This window comes from Larus michahellis, chromosome 1 (assembly GCF_964199755.1).
Source record: "Larus michahellis chromosome 1, bLarMic1.1, whole genome shotgun sequence".
NCBI lineage: Eukaryota > Metazoa > Chordata > Aves > Charadriiformes > Laridae > Larus > Larus michahellis.
The window spans coordinates 131,872,411-131,894,230 of record NC_133896.1 but is presented as its reverse complement, the minus strand read 5'-3'; the positions used below and the strand labels follow the sequence as shown (position 1 = coordinate 131,894,230).

Below are 21,820 nucleotides of genomic sequence, written 5' to 3'. Positions count from 1 at the left end.
TTTCCTAATTATTTAATTTCACATATTCCAATTTTTGCTCTTTTCATTAAAATACTATACCCCCCACAAATAAATTACCAGCATAGAAATTATAACAATATCTCTCAAAACATAAGAATACTCTGTGAAAACTGAATAACTGCGTATTTTCAAAGCCTAGATCTTTATCTAAGTATTTTCATTTCTTCTTCTTATGAATTCTTAAATTGCTTGCATCGCTTGTTTCTATTTCATCTGAACCTCATTTCTTGGATGATCTTCCTTCACAAGAAGCCTAAATGATACACTGTTACGTTCTTTCCACACCCCCCCCCCCAAATTTGATTACTTTGGTGCACAATGACACATATGCTCAGCTTCGCAGTATAGATCTCCTTGATCATTTCACATGCTCTAGTTCTCCACTGCTATTTCCTACTTTAGCTTTAGATAGTTATTTTTCACTCTATACACATAGTTGTGCGTATGCACTATGGGATGAATTAGAGCTGAGCAGATGGAAAGAAATACCAATTCATATGATAATAATAAGTATAAAGGGAGGAAGAAGTTGTATAAAGTATGTCACCTGATGTAAAATCATATTCTGTGCCCCTGTTCTGTTTAATTCCTTATGAATGTCCAGAAAGGAGATTCAATTAAAGCAGTATCAATTAAAATAATAGTTGCAGAGTTACAGTTCAATTCCTTAACTCAGGAACAATGCTCAAAATGAAAATGTTGAAACTAATTAGGTAGAGACAGTAAGTAAGAGAGAACGAACAATGGGGAATAGTTTTGCAGAGGTCACAAATGTTATTGCAAATGAATGAACTCGATAAATTATATTACTAGTAAAGCATCACTATCATTATCAGCAGCTGCCACCTGATAAAAGTAAGGAAAGACACTGAAATGACTTGCATACATTATATTTCAAGTGACCATTGCCTGATTTTCAATATTTTCCTTCTCTCTCACAAGTCAATGTCAAGGTCAGTTCCTATTTACCTGAAATGACGAAAGAGAAGATAACACAGTTATTACTCATCTGCTTAGGAATATAGATGAGGAGATGCATCTCCCCAACATGTCATTTGTCAAAAAAGAATATGGACAATTTTCCTAATGGTGAGTGGAGAGAAAAGAAATCCCAAGTTCCATCAATTTAACAGCAGTGGAAATATGAGGGGTTTTCCCCAATATTGGATGAGGCGCTCCTTTCCCTTGCTAGCTGCTCCACAAACCTCTCAATAATAGAGCAGCACTTATAAAAGGATCTTGTTTTGATGAATCTGACAGTGGATTAAAATTTAGCTTTCTTGATATGCATAATATGATAAATTATAATAAACTGCAATGAATAGGAGGCAAAAGTATGTTCTGGGGTATCTGAAGACTGTTAAAAATGTTTTTCTTATATTCCTGGCTTGGGAGGGTCCCTCTGACATACAAAAGACCTTTATGAAAGTGGGCTTCTAATATAGGATAACTGATAATGTCAGGTTTGAAAAAAATTCACAGTTGTTTGCATACAGAAAAATGAAGAATGTATAGCTTCCTGTATGATTTGCTTTCCTTACTATTTAGTAAAACAAGCAGCAGCTTCTACTTTACTATTCAATTTCTGCAAAAATACAAATACTAGGAAAAAAGGAGACAGGTGGCTACACTGCAATCAGCCCACAGCATAACTGTACTGAAAGCAGGTTGTTAAATTGTCCAAGACAGGACTTGGGTAATAAAGAAGTAACTGCAGTCATAAAAAATGCAAGCTTCAATCCAGACTTATTGATAAATCACGCTAGTAAGATGATTACGTAAAACAGCAGTTCTTACAGCCACTGTTCAGAAAGTTTTATCTGCTTCAAATCACCATCTAGAGCATGTACAAAAAATGATTTAAAATGGAAGGGGGAGAAGTTAATTTTTATGCATCATTTCTTCATGAAAAACAATCAGTGTAAGAAAGAGTTTCATATAAGTTCAGTTTAGGATGCCATTTAGTTAATTAACTGAGTCATTTTCATTAACAAACTCAATATTGACTTTAAAACAAAATCTACGTAATTTCTTTAAAACGATGAATATTTATAAGCCATAGTGTCTCTGACAAAGCCAGAGTAAAGATTGTATTATTAGAAGAAGATGAAAGCACGCTACTAAAAATATGTAGAGAAGTTTTTTATTTGCTATGTAGCTAGTGTTTCATGTTTCCTTACAAGCCTCTCAGGACCTGTCCTTGGCATGTGTTTTTTGGCCTCTTTTTTTTTCTTAAAAAAAAAAACCAAAAACAAAAACCACTTCTTAACAGTGTATTTGTAATATTCTCAAGTTTCATATTTATTTAAAAAAAATCTCTTTTTTTCCCTCCATTGATGCAGAAGACTAAAGCAGTCCACAAATCCAGTGCACCAAACAATTTTCTGCTTCATCTGGCTGTCTAGCTTTTTAAAAAGCAAATAAACATATCCCCCACCCCAATGATTTGTTTTGTTTTTCCTGCATGGTAATATGATTGTATATATCACAGTATTCTGAATATCTGTATGCTTTTTATATTTAATAACTAACTGTCATTCATTCTGCTCTATACTATCTCAGCGATTCTCCTTCGTCAAGGGCACTTTTTGAGCACAAGACCCTCCACCTTAAATCTCTGCTAAATAAATGATTTTCTTTTCTTTGTCTTTGGTTCTTACTCAGTTCCAGAAATCCGAAAGCAGCCACAAAGGGTTTACAGTAGGATTCCTTCAGTGACTATTAATGAAGGATATTCTGACAGGAAAATGATTTCTAAGCAAAAGTACAATGCCCTAATTGTTCTTTTCCTGGTTTTAAGCAGATTAATACCACATCTGTCCCTCAGGCTACCTACAGCCCGTGAGGCAAGCAAACTCCAGCATGCACCTCACAGTACTGGTAGCCTGTCTGAAAAGTTACCTCGAGCCCATCAGTCAAAGTTTTTTTCCCCATGGAAAGCAGAGCCTGACATATTTATTGGAAGGAGAAGAGAAAATGGCACGCCAGAGTGCCTATTCCGCCCAGAGCTGGACCTGCTGCTGTGGTGTCCCAGGGAAACACAATGTTACTTTACAGGGTACGATGTACCCCATCTGATGTAGTTACAAGCAATCTCTTCTCATGGTTTGTCAAACTTTAGTCGTCTTATCTGCACTTTTGATCTCACCATGTGACAGAGTTCTTCCTGCCTGCTGCTTTGCCTCGCCATCCTTTTCTGCAGCCCTCCTTTTCCTAAGATCACAGGTTACCCGATTGCTTTACTTTCAAAACCGTGCCCAATACTGGAAGCTCAATTTCCATGCGTAATCAGCTCACAGTGGCAATCAGTCAATACCTAAACTAAACACATCAATACTATCTTCCACGCTGTTGCCTTGCCTGCATCTGAGAAGCTTCCCAGAAGCATTCACGAAACTGCTGCGGAGCTTCTAAAAACTGTCATCTGCCACAATGGCTGACAAGAAAAACAAAGTCAAAAGGCATTGCAACGAAACAAATAACAAATATTTATACAACATGTAGTACCTTAAAATGCAAGCTATAAACTTAGAATTATTACTGGTTTTGCTCATAGAGTTCTCTACAGGAATAAAAAAAAAAAAAACCAAACCACACCAACAATCCACCTTTAACATTTTGTTTGGCAGAGGAAAAGGATGTAATTGGATCCAAGATTTTAACACAGCAATAAAATCAGAATCAAACAGCAATTTCTGGCTATAAGCTACATAGAGCAGTAAGTTAGACAATGAATGTATAGATAAACTGCATTATTTCCACAGTAAATAAACAGAGATTTTTTTTGCATTATTTTTGGACAGTATAGATAAATTACAATGGGTTGGAATTTTATCTACAGTTGAATGTTTATAGCATTCCCTAGCAACAAATAATTTAGTCTGTTAAAAATTATAGAAAAGAAAATAATGTTGATATTCCAGTTCTAGCGAGTGAATTTGCCTGCCAAGCACTGAGCTGACATGTCTGACAGAAAACAACTATCAAGGAACTTGCTTTTCTTTGTGGTTGTTCTTCAAGAATTACCTGGTTTAGCACTTCAAGGGAGGTGACAACTTTTAATTTGTCAGAAACATGCAGTTAATAGAGGAGTTGAGAGTGTAGGAGTTGCCTTAGTTAACAGTGCTCAATGTACACTTAAGTTCAGTATAATAATAACAGGCTGTTCTCTGGGTAATGATGATGATGAATTTTTGAAAAGGTGTTTCTAAAACTCTGAGAAAAGTGGCCAAAAAAAGGCAAGGCAAGAGGAAGGGAAAAGGGAAGGGGAGGTTTAACTTTTAAGATTATTTCAGACTATTCTGTTTGTGGGAATTTTAATTACACAGGCATGCTGCAATACAGACAGGCCTACATAATTAAAATATAATCTTTATCTTGTAAACACCAAATAGCAAAACACTGATTTTTAGGTCCCTGCAGTCTTCCTTATTGGAAATGCATGAAACACCTGGCATACAATGGCAGTGTCTGTCTTGGAACTGAAGTGTAAAAAAGCCCAAACCATTGTCATTCGTTGGTGTGTGACATTGTGTGAACCATTGTTCATTGTATGTGAAATCTCTCTCAGATAAATAGGTGCTGCAGTGTAGAAAAACGTGTAAGGATTTGCCTAAAGTACCTTATTTGAAATCTTGTTATTCAGCTAGATCAATATTACCTCATTGTATCTACCAGCACAAACATCTTGACAATTAGTACTTTCTATATTCAAAGTACTTGGCATAACTTCTTAAATATATGATGAACATATTCCAGATTCATATGGCAAACAAGAATAAAAAGGAATTTTAAGATGGTTGGTAAGATAGTATGATATATAATGTATATATACATACATACATTTAATCATGATTTTATGGTCTCGTTGGCTAGTACAGACTTTTTACCCCTGGATGATTGTATTTCATAAATATTTTTAATTCTTTGCTTAAAGTTTAATGTGTAGTGAACAGAGCAGCAATGTGGCCTTATGAATATACTCATCTGAAGCCTTTATGATTAATATAAAAATAAATGTTTTCTTGCTATGTGTCCTGTGGATTATTATTGAATTTTTGATGTCATCAAATCAATCTAGTTCATCCTCACTTTTTAAGCAGGTACAAAATACCTTTGAATTTGCTGTAAATTAACTACATTACTTTTACTGTAGATATCCGTTGGGAGAGGCCACAGAAGAGTCTTGCCACTTAGTTTATGAATAGACATATTAATTCAAAAAGAATGCCAGAAAAAGATTATGGGCTACAGCAAATGCTAAGGGGTCCTGAGGGAAATATCTGGGAAGATCTGCTCAGCTCCAACAGTCTCCTGGCTCAACAGGATATACCTGTCAAATGGGGATGGCGTCTACCATCATACTGATGGGTTTTAAGGAGAGAGGTGAATCAGCACTGACATAAGTGACCAGACCTCAACCTCCACTGAGGTCAGAGGTAAAAAAAAAACCAAACATGTTTGAGAACCCATTACAGATCCCATTGATGCATACTTACAAAAATAACCACCATGCAATTTTCTGGTGTTCTGAGGTGGTAATTAATGAAGGAAAATTGAGTTAGACACTACAGTAGTGGCGACTGATATAGCAACAGTCAAACTAACTTCTTGGGAGACAAAAAGAGATATCTATCTAGCATCTTAGTTAGGTTTTCAGGTCCAGTAGCCAGGAGCTTATTTTAACCATAATATTTAAGATGCTCCCTTTAAACAAAACTTTTGAAAGAGCCAGTCACCTTAATTGTTTGACATATTTGATAGTTTTTGTTTAGAAAGTGTTGCAATGGAAAAGAAGAGCAAGACTAAGAGCAGTAACATGTTGGACCTTTCAGGGCTAAATCCCAACATGCAATTGCCTGAAAAGAAATTCCAAGTCATTTGATATCATAGCAGAAAATGGATTTTCCAATATCTTATCCAACCTCCAACTTAAATGCTGTATGACTTCAATGCTAGAAAACAATCAGAGAAAAGAACTTTATAAAGTAGGAAAACGCACACATTTATCTCGCTCTTTCTATGTCTATGACTAATGTCAATGTATGGATAGAAATAAAACTGTTCATTAACTCCTTTAACTTTTAATAGCCTTTAAAAAATAATAACGCATCAGGAATTAGCATGACTACTACCACGATATTTATTCATAACCCTATAGAAGTTATTGCCTCTTCTGAGGAAGGTACGCCAGCTTTTTCTCTTTTGATGAGACGAGTAAAATGTATAAGAATTTCTGATTTGAAAGACAAATTTAGAAATGGATATTTAAATTTCACATTTAAACTAAAAACATTCAGGAGAGTCTTCTATGAAATAACCAAATTATTTATTTTTCAGAAGTAGAAATCTGTTTCATGTTGATTACCCAAGATAATTTTGACATTTGTAGTGAGATGTTGTTATGAAAGCAGAAATAGATATCCATTCAGAGTTTGTACTGGAGAAAAAAAAAAGAGTATGGTAAATAGGACTGTTACAAATTTTCCTATTTAGAAGCATAAGATTTGTACAACATGGTTAGTTTTTACTACCTCTAATTAGAAATATGACACCACCACAAACATCCCAGCTGATATTCATAGATGCTTTGTAGGTTTACTTTTAAGAAAATGAAACTGTGTGCTCCTGACTATTGTTTTAGATGGAAAGCTGCTATTTAAGCACACTGGGATTTAACTTGATAAATGCTGTAGCACATAGAGCATTATTCAGGAAGACCTTATTAGTAACACACATCATGGAAAATTCAAAAGATAAGAGAATAATTCCTTTCCACTTCATCCCACTGAATACAAATTCAGTCTTGTCAAAAGTTGCAAGTCTCTCATGTTCCTCCTCTTTTTGCAAAACCCTCCCAGAATGTGTTGCTCTTCTTTCATGGGAAAGTGGGGGAGATTACAAAGACAGAGTAGTCATACAACTTGTCCTCTTATCTTCTGAGAAAGTCACAGTAAGAACTAACACAGTAAGAAAGGAATGGCGGGGGTCACAGAGTTTGCTGTTGGGGTGACTATGAGGAACAGAAGGAGGAGGACAAGATGGTCAACAGACAATAAAAATATATTATTTTGATATATGCTGCAAGAGACTCATTAGGAAATCTGAACTATTTTCTTGTAAGCAGTTCCTTTCCTGCAAGTTTTTCTACGTTGATGAACAACATGCCCTGAAATCCACAAATAATACTGTGATGAATTTCCAGCTTATCTATATTTAACTTTAATTAAATTTATTACATTTCCTGTCATTTATTGTTAAGCCTAAAACACACCTGGAAAACCAAACCTAAGGGTAAAACAAATAAAGCTAGAATCTAACATGTATAAAGAAGAAAGAATCCCAACTGTTGTAAATATACTCAAAAACTTGTCTCAAAGGAAAAGAAGAACAAATATTCAGTAGTATGCCACAAGAGCCCTTGATATTGTGCAATTATTGCCTGACTGCTGCAAAAACATTTTGAATATCGCAACTTCTTCCTTAAAGGCGCTTCAGAATGACTAATCCTTTCAAATGAGAGTAAACAATATACTGTAGTAGGAGAATGTTCATTAATACTTAACCAGACACAGAGAATTGGTGGTAACATTAATAAAAAGAGAGCAATCATATATTTCTCTGCAGGACTCCTGAAATAATGTAAACCAGCATTACTAACCACTTCTACAGTGCTTTAAGCCTTCATAATTTTTTAATATCACCAAGTAATTTAATTTTACAATATTCCTACGGGATGGGGAGTTGTGCATAGGAAAATAGAGCAGCTGGAAAATTAAGCAACTTCCTTGGCATTTCCAGTCCATGGGAAGTGACAAGATCAAAATGGTCTCTGTAAAGTATCATACCCAAATATACCATCTATCAGGGATTTACAGCACTAAAAACTTCCTTTTTCTGATGATGTGCTACTACATCTATTTATTCATAGTGCTTTACTGAGGGGACATGTAACGTTTTGTTTCATTTTTACTTTTGTTCTCATAAATGAGGAAAATATATATTGGAGTTTATATGTTCGGAAATTAAAAATAGACCAATGCAATAATCTGTGCAAAGCACCTGCCTGTGGGATAGCAGAGAAGGGGGCTGGTTATCTTCACATTATGCAAGCTTGGCTGCCAAAGTTGAAAGGATGGCTTTTTGTGTTTCAGGGGAAAAGGCTTCTCCAGAAGAAGTTTCAGGCTACATCCAACCTGCTGGATGCAGAGGTGGTTCTGAAATCCCAGAGGCGAGTTCACGTCCCGACCACATCCTGGCCCCACATTGTGATAAGATGTAAATATGCACAAGCTGTCTCCTTCATTTCCCAGGGAAGGAAGCCCAGGCTTGGGGACAGACTGAAGCTGTAGTGTGCTCTTGTCAGGCCCCTGAAAATGAGGTAACCAGGACCCCCTGGTACGCTGCAGCACAAACATGCCACTCTCATAAGAGAAACAAAAAAATCTATAGTATGCAACTAAAGAAGGATACGTACCCAGTCTAACTAAAGCTAAATCAATTTGCATCCATTTTTACAGATGAAATCATTACATAAGCAAAATTCTTTCGTCAATCAGCTCTTTGTTTCTGCTATGCAAAAAAGAAAGTGGAACTAAACAATGATGAGCCTCCCCAATTCACTTTATTGCCTGTGAGACTCCCTAGTTTTAATGCAGGCCAGATGAACTGGTCTGGTAGGCTACGTTACCTACACAATACGGATAACCAGCATCATCTCTGTGGTTAAAATATCATAATATAATTTTATTCAGCCAGAATATTGCAGGGTTTTTTTTCTTTATTCTCAGAAATAAAACTTTAAGTTGTGTCTTTACCAAAATTCTCTGATTTGAAGGATTTGAAAACTCTCTGCATTTCCTTTCTACCCCTTTATGTTGCAGGACAACACTTTCCCTGAAGCCTGGGAATTTCTTTTGCCCTTATTAAGTGAATGACCCTTCAGTTTTCAGTGCTTTAAACTATACTCGAATACAGCAGAATTTCCCCATTCAACTCCTTGACACAGGCGTTGTTGTGTGCTTAAAGTTCACATCAACTTAAATGGCTTCTGGCACAATTTTTATATTGAATAGTAATTTCTAGATTCTTCTTCTATTAATTTTTCCAGATACCATTTGAGATCACCTGTATTTTTAGCTTGCTGCCTTTTCTTCATGTATATGACCTTCTCTAGGCATCTGATTGTAGGCATCATCAGATGGTTAAATGGACATGGTCAGAGGGTTTCTGGACTATTTGTTTGTCCCCAGTCATCCACTGGTATGTTCTCATGCAAAATTAAATAAAGAGCGTATGGCCTTTACATTTTTTATCTTTTGGGTGTAGTATGAATATAGCTCATCTCTTTTACCTCAATATTCTGCAAACTGACTTGGATAGAAAACTCCAGAAATCCACAAAGGACTGCTCAAGAAACAGATGCGAATCTGCATTTTGCAAGTGAGATCAAACATGCTCTTCCTAACCTGTTTCAATCTAAAATAAAATATTATTGGCTATCAACATATTCTACATATGAGGAATCCATAATATTGTAAGAACACTATTATTATCTATATCATTTGGACTAATAGCAAAGAAAATTATGATTGTATTTTAATGGATTTTCTGCTTGGTAGTTTTCAGTACCTGGCTTTCTATTTAATCTGGCTTTTATATTAAAATTTTGTATAATAATTAGTCTCCCCAAAGGATTCATACCTAGTATCATAGTTTTCTGGAACAAAAACTGCATTCTGTTATGACTGACGCTTATATATGGAAGAATTTGCACTGCTAGTTCGTTCATTCTGAATACTTTAAAGTATTTACTTTTAATAAAAGTGAATATCCTTTCTCATCCATTGTTTGTTGTTTGGGGTTTTTTTTTGATGGTTTTGTTTGTTTGTTTTATCATTTATGAACTGGGTCATGTACTAAGTCCTGGAAAGGAAAGCAGGTGACGTTGGGGTCTATTTAGGGTTTCTTTCAATGTGATGTTCTTCACTTCTATTTCAGAAAAATTATTTTGTAAATTACCTTTGCTTCAAATTTTTAGTAGATGCAGCGACTGTGTTTCTTTCACTAAATAACTTGAATGATAAAAGCGATCTAAAGGACTTGAACAGTTTTTGTCCACCATCAAAAAGAAAAAAAAGATATGCCATGTAAAATTACTTTTTCTTTAAGATTAAAACCAACTGATCAGCTATAGGTTTCCCTTGGTGATACTCCAGATGCAGCATAAATTACATATTTTTCAGTTCCTACTGCTCCTAAGAACTGTAGTAATCTGATTTTAATTTTGGTCTGATAAATCCCACAGAATAGGCATTTTCTTAAAAGTAGGCTTTAAACTGAAAAAAACAGCAATTATATCAAATCTCTGGATTATTTTTTTAAGGTTGTAAAATGCAGTTCTTGTAAAGCAACAGTTAAAAAAAAAGTCAGTGAGTATCATACCATAGCAATATTCACCTCATTTGAATCTCATTTATGTTTTTGTTGGGGGTCAAACCCAAAACCAGCACAGGCCTGTTTTTCAGGTCCTTTTCAAACATGGCACAAGATTTTAAAGCCTCTTAGTGTTATTTTTTCCAGATTCAAAAACTATTGCATCCAAATCTTAATCTTGAATCAGACTAGAAGTGATCTGTTAGTCTAAGCCTGATCTTTTACCATCTCTTATTTTATAGACAGGAAATAACCAAATCTGTCAGTTAAACCAATTCATTTTCTTCCATCTACTGTGAAAACCTATACTTAGCCTTGATTGTAGATATTCATGAAGCTATTATAATCCACCTTTCAAATTACATCAACTAACAAAAAAAAATAGGAAAAAAAAGAAAAACCCAGATGTCTCCTTATGTTTTACAATAGTCTCCAGTTCTTTCTGATTAAACTCATTAGGATGACTTAGAGTATAGTATATAAAGTGGAACAAAAACTAATGTCTGAAGCTGCTAAAATGACTAAAAATTGTGTCTGATCACTGAGTAGGCTGTAGGGCCCAACTCCCATTGTGCTCTGTCTTCTAACACACGCAATCCATCGTTTTCAAAATATCTAAGTATCTCAATAGCTTTAAATCAATACAGGCAGAAAACCTGCAGTAATGCGTAGCCTAAAAAAACAGCAAAACACCCAAAGGGGTTATTTTACTTGCTTGGAAGGTGAAAATAACTCAGGCATTCATATAAGGCTACAAATGCTCTAGTCCGTACCTTCTTGTTTACTTTATTTTCACAGTTTGTAAGACAACTTTATTATAAGAAAAGAGGAAATTAAAAAAAAAAAAAAGCACGGTATTATCAATATTCCCTGAGTTCATAAGCACAATTCTTATTGTCTTGGAAAAAAATAAAAAAGCCCAAACCCAAATTTAAAAAGCCACTTCTACTTATCTATGGAATTATTAGTTGAAATGCACAGTCAGTTTCTCTTTTCACAACCTGCAAAAAGTATGAATAAGTGAATGTACTTATTTTTCTTACTAGTTGAATGCAAAGTTTTGTCATCCTTGCTCTATATGTTTCTTTGGAAAACAGCAGTGCACTGCAATTTTCTTAAATGACACAAAATGCAATCCAACTGAAGATTTCTGGTTGTATTTAAAATATATATGTATATATGTGTACAACATAGATTTAGGCTAAAAGACTGTCTATATATAAGGTTGTTTAGATTTATCATCATTGTCTTAAAGGACAAAGATGAAAATTTTAAAAAGGAAACCAAATTATGAATCGCATGATACAGCTTATAGGAAGTGTCTAAATTAAACTACATATCATATTAATTCCCTCCACCATTTTTATTCCTGGAAAAGAATAGATAACCAACTTAGTTCCAACGTAACAGAATCCAGATTTTAGTTGATTAAGTAAATAACAAACCGTATTTTCTATTTAATGTTCCACACCACATACAAAACAAGTTGTGCTTTTGAATATAATGGTATTTCCTACTTCTTCAGCTTCAGAAAAAGGGAGAGTTTCTATAGACCAGCAAGTAAAAGAAAAATATTTAGTCCCCTTCAGGATGGCTTCCTTAATTCTCCCCTATTCACTCCCTGTGAATATTCAACTTCTATATAGGTGTAAGGACTTGAGCGTTTTCCCTGTTTGAATAACAATCTGAAAAAGAGAACACATCAAAACTTTACATATCCTTATGCGCAGAAGAGGTAGACTTTTAAAACCTTACATCATCCTGTGTTTAGGAGCAGAAGTTCTTCTACCATAACATGGACAACATTACTGACTTGGAACCCAAAGATGTTTTCATTGTCCTCTCAGAAATTCAAGTAGCAAATAAAATGTATGTTCTCCCAGACAGAAACATTATTAAGGCAGGCAACTGAGTTTCTGTTCCCCAGCAGACTGGAAAAGAAGCATATCCTTGAGTGCACTTGGGCAGCAGGAGTCTTTAGTTGTCTTTGCAGAGAGGTGGGGACACCCCAGGATGCCCAACCACAAGAAGTAGAAACTAAGACACAAATACCAAATGGGAAGACTGACTGTAACCCCATTCAGGTCAGTCCTGCATGAGTTACTGACGGAAATTTCACAGTTTTCTTATTTAGTAAGAACAACCCTCCCCATTACATAGTTAACAACTAGTGACAAAAAAGACCCAAGAGAAAGTACAGAAATATGGATGTATCATACATATATATTATCCCATTACCAGTAGGAATATTTCAGTACATCCTTGTTTATAGTCTATATATCCACATTATTTTCCAGTAAGACTGAAAATAATGGTCAACACCACACAGCTGACCATCAAATTAAGCTTTAGACTTACAAAATCTCCAGAAAAATAATTTGTTTCAAACATTACTCAACAGCACTCAAAAGCTAAAGGCATATAAATTTTAATATAATTTGGCCTAAAATAAATTTTTAGAAGGAGGGTCATCGGCATTGTTTTACTTGTGTGTTGATATGACATCTTCATTCCTGTATGCTTGGCACATCTGGGAAACAGCAATTTATCTTTACAGTGCTAGTAAATTTGCCTTTTTAAATCTTAATTAGTGGTACCTGCTAGCAGCACTCAACTAAGAAGAAATGAAACCTATATATACTTGTTTCTCAGAGCCTGCGATATCCTCATGTTTGTCTGATCAACATATGCTTCAAACATATATATCAAATTTGATTTTGTTATATGTGGGGCCATTTGTCAGTACAACTGATAACATGAATGTGGACTACGCCTAACAAACTGTCATAGGTAATTTAGCGTAGCATAACACTTTATTACATTTAAGGCAATCATGTGACTTATTAACTAAAAGCAAATTCAGAATAAGATAAATTTTCTGATCGCCAAAATGCTGGGTATACTATTCTAATTTCAAATTGAAGACACAGAAAAAAACCCTGCACCATTCATTTTCCATTCCAGATCTCCCCTCCATCCCACAAATACCAGTAATAGCAATTGTAGTAGTTTCAACTGTGAACTCAAACTTAAGTTGCACTGACATGCTAGAAATGTAATATAATCTATGAATCTATGAATAATTACTACTCAAGGCAAGTTACAATACATAAACTATAACCTTGTTATGACTTTGTCTTTCTGCACTTTCTGGGCCCATCTGTTTTTCTCTAGACTTGATCAACCAAGCTAAGATGACCTATACTTTTCCTGGTGGTACAGAAAATGTTCACAAATTATAGGCATGTCACTCCACTCCAAATTTTTTTTGTCCATATAGCACAACAAATTGATTTGCTGTGGCAGTAAACACTGAAATAGTCTCTTCAGTGTCTAGTAATTAGTTCTAATACTAGCAGACAAATTAAAAGGCAGCAAAACAAAATGTCTCCATCAGGCACTTATAATAACCTTCATAATACATACAGTAGACGTTGTGAAGACTAAGGTGGATAAATGAGGAGAATGCTGATTTTGGCATCCAGCTTACTTTCAGATAATCAAGCTCATCCCTCTTGGCTGACACCAGACCTAGAATAACATTAAAGAGTAATAAACTCCTTCCAGCAAACCTCTGGTTCCTTGGTTCACTGATCTCAGACCTAATCTATCAATCCATTTACTGCACAGTAAAAGGTAAGAAACCTATTACAGATCTGTTATATGCCCTGGCAGGTGGTATATGACAAGAACTGAATTCATCACGAACTCCAGTGCCTAGTACCCCTTTTGTATGCTTTGAAGCACTAGGTGGTTAGCTTACTTGGCTATCATAGTAGAAGATACTTTGAGCTTTGAAAATAAATGAAAAATTCTTGATGTGAAGGCACAAAAATGGTTACAAAACACTTCATTTTTCATACTATTAAGACTTCACAAAGATGGTGTTATTTTCATTTTTACAAGAAATACTGGCTTTGGAGAGGGTGTAATAAGTAAAACTAGGCTAGAATTTAAAAGTCATGATTCCAAATGTGAGCTTTAATCTTCATTCTCTGCTTAAACTATGTCTGAGGTAGCAGCCTATTAGGATCACTGCTCAATAAAAATTGAAGAATTTCAGAATTACAGAAATGTAATTTTAAAATTATTACTATCCAAAAGAAGAAAAACTCTTCATGTATCTGTTCTCAAGGTCATCAGCACGTGATACAAACACCTAAAAGCAAAGACAATACTGAAACAAAAGCAAAAAAGCTTCTTTTATGAAAGAAGCTTCTTTTATGAAATTCCTTTCATTCTCAATTACTTTCCTCAGCTTATTTCCTTTGCTGTACATCATCAGTTTCTGTGACTGTAACGAAGGTTTGAACATGCCTTATTTCAAATACGTCACCTTGAAGGTTAGGACTCAGGTGTTGTCCCCTGTTCCACTGCTTGGCAGATCAAGGTTGTCATGGTTTTGGCTGGGATGGGGTCGACTTGCTAGCAGCTGATGTAATGCCATGTTTTGCATTGGAGATGAGAATAGTGTTGGTAGCACACTAATGTTTTTGGTTGTTGCTAACCAGTCAAGGTCTTTTCTGGTCCTCACACCACCCTGCCAGCAAGTAGGCTGGGAGTACACAATAAATTGGGAGAAGACACGGCCAGGACAGCTGACCCCGACTGACCAGAGGGATATTCCATGCTATGTGATGTCATGCTCAGTATGTAAAGCTGGGGGAATAAGAAGGAAGCTGGGGGAATAAGAAGGAAGCTGGGGGAATAAGAAGGAAGCTGGGGGAATAAGAAGGAAGCAGGGGGAATAAGAAGGAAGCAGGGGGGTGGGGGGAGGTGGGGGGGGGACACGGACATGGACAGATGTTCGGAGGTGTCTTCCCAACTTCCCAAGTAACCATTACGTGTGATGGAGCCCTGCCTTCCCAGAGATGACTGAACACCTGCCTGCCGATGGGAAGCAGTGAATGAATTCCTTGTTTTGCTTTGCTTGTGTTCACGGCTTTTGCTTTACCTGTTAAACTGTCTTTATCTCAACACAAGGGATTTTTTCCTCATTTTTACTCTTCCCCGATTCTCTCCCCTGTCCCAGCTGAGTGGAGTGAGAGAGCAGCTGCGTGGTCCTAGTTGCTGGCTGGGGTTAAACCGTGACAAAGGCAGAACAAAAATTTGTTATAACCTTAGGAGATATATGGCTACATTCTCAGCTCCTGTAAATTGTCACAGTTTCTCTAAAGTAAACAGAATTACTCTAGTGTACACCAGATAAGGACCTACTTACATTATTTATATAACTGTCATATATGTTTCGTATCTTGAAAGTAATATCATCCTGCAGTACGAGATAATCAGAAATGGTAGACTGTTACATGTTCATTTTTAGCAGAGATGCCAGGAAACAAAACAAACAGCTAGGAACAAAGGATTAAAGTATAAGATACACTCTTAGAAGCGAATGGAGAGACAGAAAAGCCCCAGGGAAATCTCTGCGTGATGATGTTTGTCCACTGTGCTTTGAGGAACACAAAAAAATATATCCTCATCAAAATAACTGACTACAGAACCATCCTCAGGTGACCTACAGAAGCTCACCTGATATAAAAGTTCCGGAGCTGTGAGCTTTGGCTCACAGTAAAAATTGGGCGGGGCGGGTGTGTTCAGTGCTTACAGATCTATAACTGAAGGAAGACAACATATGGCCCTGCGGATTTTCTTTCCATGATTTCTAATTTTATTACAGGCCCTAGAGTATCAGAGGAGAAAGTAAAAAAAAATTAATCAAGGCTTCATACACAAATTGTGAGTAAAAGAAAAAAAACATGCAATCGAAAAAATAATATTTTTCCCTTCAGTTTCATTGAAAAATCCAATGACAGAAAGTCAAAATAAGCTTAGAAAACCTTCAGAGAACATGTATGGATCTGAGTTGTCATTTTCAGACTCAGTTTCTGTTCATTAAAAAAAATAAAACCCAAAACCCTGCATTTTTCAGATACTTTAGATTCTGCTACCAAGGGCCAGTGAGAACTTTTCAGTTCTATACATCTGCACAGGTAGATAACTGAAATCAAAATAATGTGGTTAAGTAATTGTCTCAAAAAAGTTAAATTTTCTGGTTTAAGTCTCTTTTAGGAGTACATGGAAGTTTTCAAGTGGCAATTTCTGAGCCTAATATCTTGACAGAAATATTACTTAGTTCTAGGAGACATAAATTTGTAAAGAGAATGATTCATTTAACAGTAGCTTTGTCCCCCATATTTCACCCAGACCTACCTACTTTCATCAGCATTCATAGTTGTTCTGACATTATCCACTTTTGCCTGAGCCTTTAACTAATATTCTGAACCTTGCCATAGTGTTTCTGTCAGGAAGAAACTAATGACAGTACATCAAGTAAGTTCCTGTTTATTTCCCGGGTCCGTGCTTGAAACTCAGCTGTGTTCACAGAAATGGTAAAAAACCCACAGGATGTAGTATTCTTGACCAGAAACTCCAGCTTGTCTTTTCACTAAGGTACTCAGAAGAAAGTTTTCTCACCCTTTTTTCCCCAAGAGCTAAACACAACAAATCCCTCTTTCCCCACCCCGCCACTCCCCAGCATCCTGGTAACTTTAACAAATAGATACCACAGATGAATTTCCCAGATTCTGATTTTGCCATCAGTCTCAACAGAAATACTCCAGCTGATTCTACATCGACCTTTTCTGACCAGGCTAATCCATATCTTGGGTGGTGGCCCTGTGGACAGCGCTTTCTACCATTTCTGCTTCATGAGAAGCAGAAGCTACACGAGAACGCTCAAATTATCTTTACCAGATTTGCTATTCATTGTCACCAGTTTCCAGCACAATAAGATGCTACTTCAACAATAAGATACAACAAAATCCCCCCTTACTTCATGAGTATGGAGATCACAGAAAGCAAAATAAGTATCACTTTGCTACACAGAAACCAGAACACAAAGCTCAAGGCTGGAAGAAGCACAGGGGAACACGAAATCATGGCTGCAGCTTCCACCTTGGTGTTGGGGGGCAGAGAGAATTGGGAAGTGTTTCGATAAAGGCAATCAGGCATTTGCTACTGCCTTTCACACACCTGAGTCACAAAAGCTGGAACATTTGCTGTACCCTCAAAACAACCAGGCTACAAAAACGATGATCTGTATTCCACTCTTAAGCAGCAGACCTGTAATTTAGGGAGTATATTTGGGTGCAACATCATCACTTCAGACACTAATAGTTTGCTGTCGTTGTTTCTCACAGCAGTGTATTTTACCCATTTTTCTTCCTCATGTTCATTATGCATACAAATGTCTCTTCATACAGAGAAAAATAATACATACCAGAAGATATATAATGCAAATATTTGGTGCAGATTAAAATTTTATACCACAGTTATATCACTAATATGTCTAACCTTTAACAAGCAACGGTTAGCCTCCTTCAGTGTACTCTCAAGCTTATGTTTTTTGTCTGGGTTCAGTGATGCACTTCCAAGTGCTATTCCTCCGGTTTCATTTAATCGTTTCAGTAGTCCCTTGTGTGCCGGCAGCTCTTCAACTCTCGACTGGAACAGACAAATACAGCAGTTAAGATGAACTGTGGTAGAATTTCCAGCTCTCTTATCTTCACTCTTATCGATCTGTGAATCAGCTGAAGGAATAAACTCAATTCAAGACAAAACCATTGCTTTCTGAATGTAGAAGGCTAAAACCCCCCCAAAGGAACTGTATCAAGCCTAAAGAGTGTCCTAAGTGCCAAAATACAGGGTTTCTCAGGATATTAATCACTATTACATGATCACAGAATAATAAGTTCCTCTTCTGGACACTCAATAGCTCATTTTAATAATCTTTTAATATGACAAAGACCAAGCACTTTGGAGAAGGGTTTTAACATGTTTCATACTGTAAACAACACAGCCACCCAGATGGTATGTGGTGAAAAGCCCTCCAGTCTAACCTCATAATTAAGAAAGTTTATGCATGTTCATAAAAAAAACCCACCACCACGAGTAAGGCCAAAGGATGCGAGGTATCATCTAAATGCAACCCTTCTCCATTATGTATTCAGTTACAGTAAACCTATACTGTCAAAGTAACTTGACATATCAAGGTAAGGATAATGTAACTAAAAAAAAAAAAAGTTCTTCAATTTGTGGGGGTTTTTTTGTTTTTCTGAGTTTTTTTTAATTAACATAAACAGGTAAGTATGAAATGAGTCTCAATGCAAGCCAATGCGTTATTATTTGCTGCATTAGAATGTATTCTCTTGTGTAGCTCCAAAAGAACAAGGTAGACTGTAAAAATGAGATACAAATAAAAGAACCTTTAATTTTGGATTATGTATCTTTTGGGAATACTACAATTGGGAAATATTTGTGTATAAATGCGGAGTGGGAGCCTTCATGGTTCTAAACAATCAATTTAGACTCTAAACCTGTCATCATGTCTGCAAATTATAAGATGCATCTAACACCCCTTATAAATATTTCTTTGCCTTTGTTCTGATATCCTCAACAATGGAGCCAAAATCTCACGCATTCTCTGTCCAACTCACTGACATCGTATGCTTGTCAGAGAGACAAGCTCAGCACATAGTTACGTCTTCACTTCCTCAAATGCTATGCAGTATTATTAATCCTATTTTTATTTATTTAAAAAGAAACTTGAAGAAAGATTTTTACTAAAGAATCTTTCAGATTTTTTTTCCTGATTTTGTTGAAAGAAGGATAGAAGAACCTCTTGACGAGTTTCCTTCAGATTCTTTAATGCTCTATTCTGTCACTTGCTGAATTTGTTCAACTTGGATTGGCATAAAGGACAAGTAGTCTTTAACCTCAAGAGGGGACAGGAAACCTTTAGATATTCTATAAGTAATATGCTTTTTCCAAGTACAGTTTAATTTATTATTGTGCAAGTTATTAAACACAAACATTCTATTAGACACATTTCAGAAACTAAACAGTGCAACTCCTATTGGATATATTTATTAGCAGTATCATAGTCTAAAAGGTCTAACATCTTCATGAAAATATTCCAGCCTTTGAAAAACAAACATCTAATATTCTGTTGTTGTTTTTTAAAAGCATTTTCAAAAATTCACCTAGATGTTTAGTCTAGAAAATGTTGCAGTGATACTTTAATCAGTTGACATTTACAATTACGCATGCAGTTCTAAATACTCTTGTGAAATTTTGAGTATCATTTTAGAAATGATAAGTTACAAAAGATTAACAAGACACCTATAGAGAAATGTTTTACAGATAAAACAGTTAAGTTCTGAATTAAGAAATGAAGACAAAAAAGATAACGATTAATTACCTAGTGACAGATTGGTATTTTCATTTCAGTACATTTTCCATTCTTTTCTGATTTTAGTATGATTATATATTTGTACCTGGGTTTAGCTATTCCACTGCCTTGATTTATCTAAAAAAGTTAAATGAATCCTGGTTTTGATAGCAGAAGCCTTCTCTGAAAATACCATTTAATTTTCTTCCACGTAGAACCAATAAAGTAAGAAAGCATTAAGAATAAAACTCATGATACCTTTACTTTGCTAAGGCAGTCTCTTAACTGGTCTTCATTCCCTGGTTCAAGGGGAATACTAATAATGCTGTCTGCTTCCTCTAACCATAAAATCAACTTGTTCAAGTCCTCTTGAAATTCTGATAAAATATTCTTTTCTTCCTCTAGCCTGTAATAAAAACATGAAATGAATGTTTCTATACATTTATTTTTATGTTGAAGTGCTTATCCATACTAAAAGAAAGGGTGGGGAAAATGAAGTCTTATCACTTATATTAATTATTTTTAAAAGAGCATCATAGATTTTTTTCATATTAAAATTGTCAGACCAGCACCCTTTTAACATGGCTTTAAACGTATTTTACAAGAAAAACTCAAAGCATAATTTGCAACATCACTAAATTCAGCTTCCGGATTACATATGGCAGGGAGCAAACAAGGACACCAGAACTAGAACCGTTAATAATTCAGACCAGATTTTTGTGTGAACTAATAGCAGGAAAGCCCAGTGTCAGGAACTAAGAATTCTAGCACCAAATCTTACCCAACTGGATCTGTAAAAAGTGACACTTAAACCCATTTGGACATATTGTACAAACAAATATTTTGGTGACCATGCCGCATATTTTGTCTAAAACATTCCAGTCAAGACCCACAAAAAGTAGGTAAGGTTTGTAGTCCATAAGAAGGAACAGGACAGGATTTTTCTCACCTAACTTCAGATGCCTACTTTGCCTACAAGTACAACTCAGCTGTTGATTTTTTTTACCCAGACACTCTTCATTGAACGCCAATTGGCATTTCTAGGGTATGATACATGAATTCATCTTAGATGTTTATAACAGGAAGAGATTCATTCTGCCATACAAACTTTTTTCTTTATTAATTGAAGGAAATCCAGATCACCAACTAAGACATAAACATCGCAGGCATCTGAAGTCAGATAAGGGTAGCAGGGAAGAGCATTGGCAGAATGCGAGCCCTTTGGGGTTAACATTATGGGTGGAACTCTTCTGAAGGAGAATAATTATGTTTTATATAAATCCCTTGTAATTTATCCTTCAAACTTATTCACAAAATTGAGGTTACACTGAGTCCTACCTGTATGGAGAGATTAAATAATTATTAATAAAATTAAACAATAATTAATAATATATTGAATAATAGTAGTTTTTTGTTGATGCTGTTATTTTATTAAGGTTACTTGAAATCAAAGAAAGAGATGTAAAACCAGTGCTTTTTTTTAATTATTATTGTTATTTCCAAGATCCAACTGACTTAGAGAGGTTAGGTCATTTATTGCACATAATAAGAGGTTGCATTAGTATTTTAAGAATGTAACTCAATATTACAGTGGAGAACCAATGTGAGTATTATTAACATATTGTTTTTGAATGCAAAAATGTATTAAAGCAGAATGAAAATGGTTTTAACTTTCCCTGGTCTCCCATACTTGCCATGACGGTCGGTGCCTATACAGCACTGAGAAGTCAAATGGAGTGACATCTATTTTAAAATATGCCATCATTTATTTACAAAATATTTTTTTCTTTTTTTTGGAAACTATGTTTTATGATGGCTGACTTAAGCAAAGACGTCTCTTTATCAAAGCTATATGAATAAGCTCCAGGCAAAACAGAATCAATAAAAAGTATCAGCTTCACATCATCTAACAAAAAAATACCAAAAACAATTGTTGCTTGACTCACTTGCCTGCGCACATGCACACACGTGCATTCTGACAAACAGCTTAGAAACTACAGATTAAAAGCTTTTAATCAAGCAGAACAGAATCTAGAAATTTCTGAAGTCTGTATCTCTCTTACAAAAGTTTGTACATGCAAATCCCCCAAACACTTCACCCTATATTAAGAAATCTAACTTTACATCATTAAA

The 21,820-nt window shown here is 35.5% G+C and overlaps 1 protein-coding gene across 8 annotated transcripts in view; it reads right to left on the bottom strand.

Annotated features, from left to right (window-relative positions):
* The window catches only part of DMD (dystrophin), a 1,292,219-nt gene that overhangs the window by 403,219 nt on the left and 867,180 nt on the right, over positions 1 to 21,820 (bottom strand). For all 8 annotated transcript variants that reach the window (XM_074604145.1, XM_074604126.1, XM_074604154.1 and 5 more), the window contains 2 exons: positions 19,946 to 20,093; positions 17,812 to 17,961 (listed from right to left, as the gene is read on the bottom strand). In XM_074604145.1, coding sequence (XP_074460246.1) covers positions 17,812 to 17,961; positions 19,946 to 20,093 — 298 coding nt within the window. The remainder of the gene's footprint in view (positions 1 to 17,811; positions 17,962 to 19,945; positions 20,094 to 21,820) is intronic.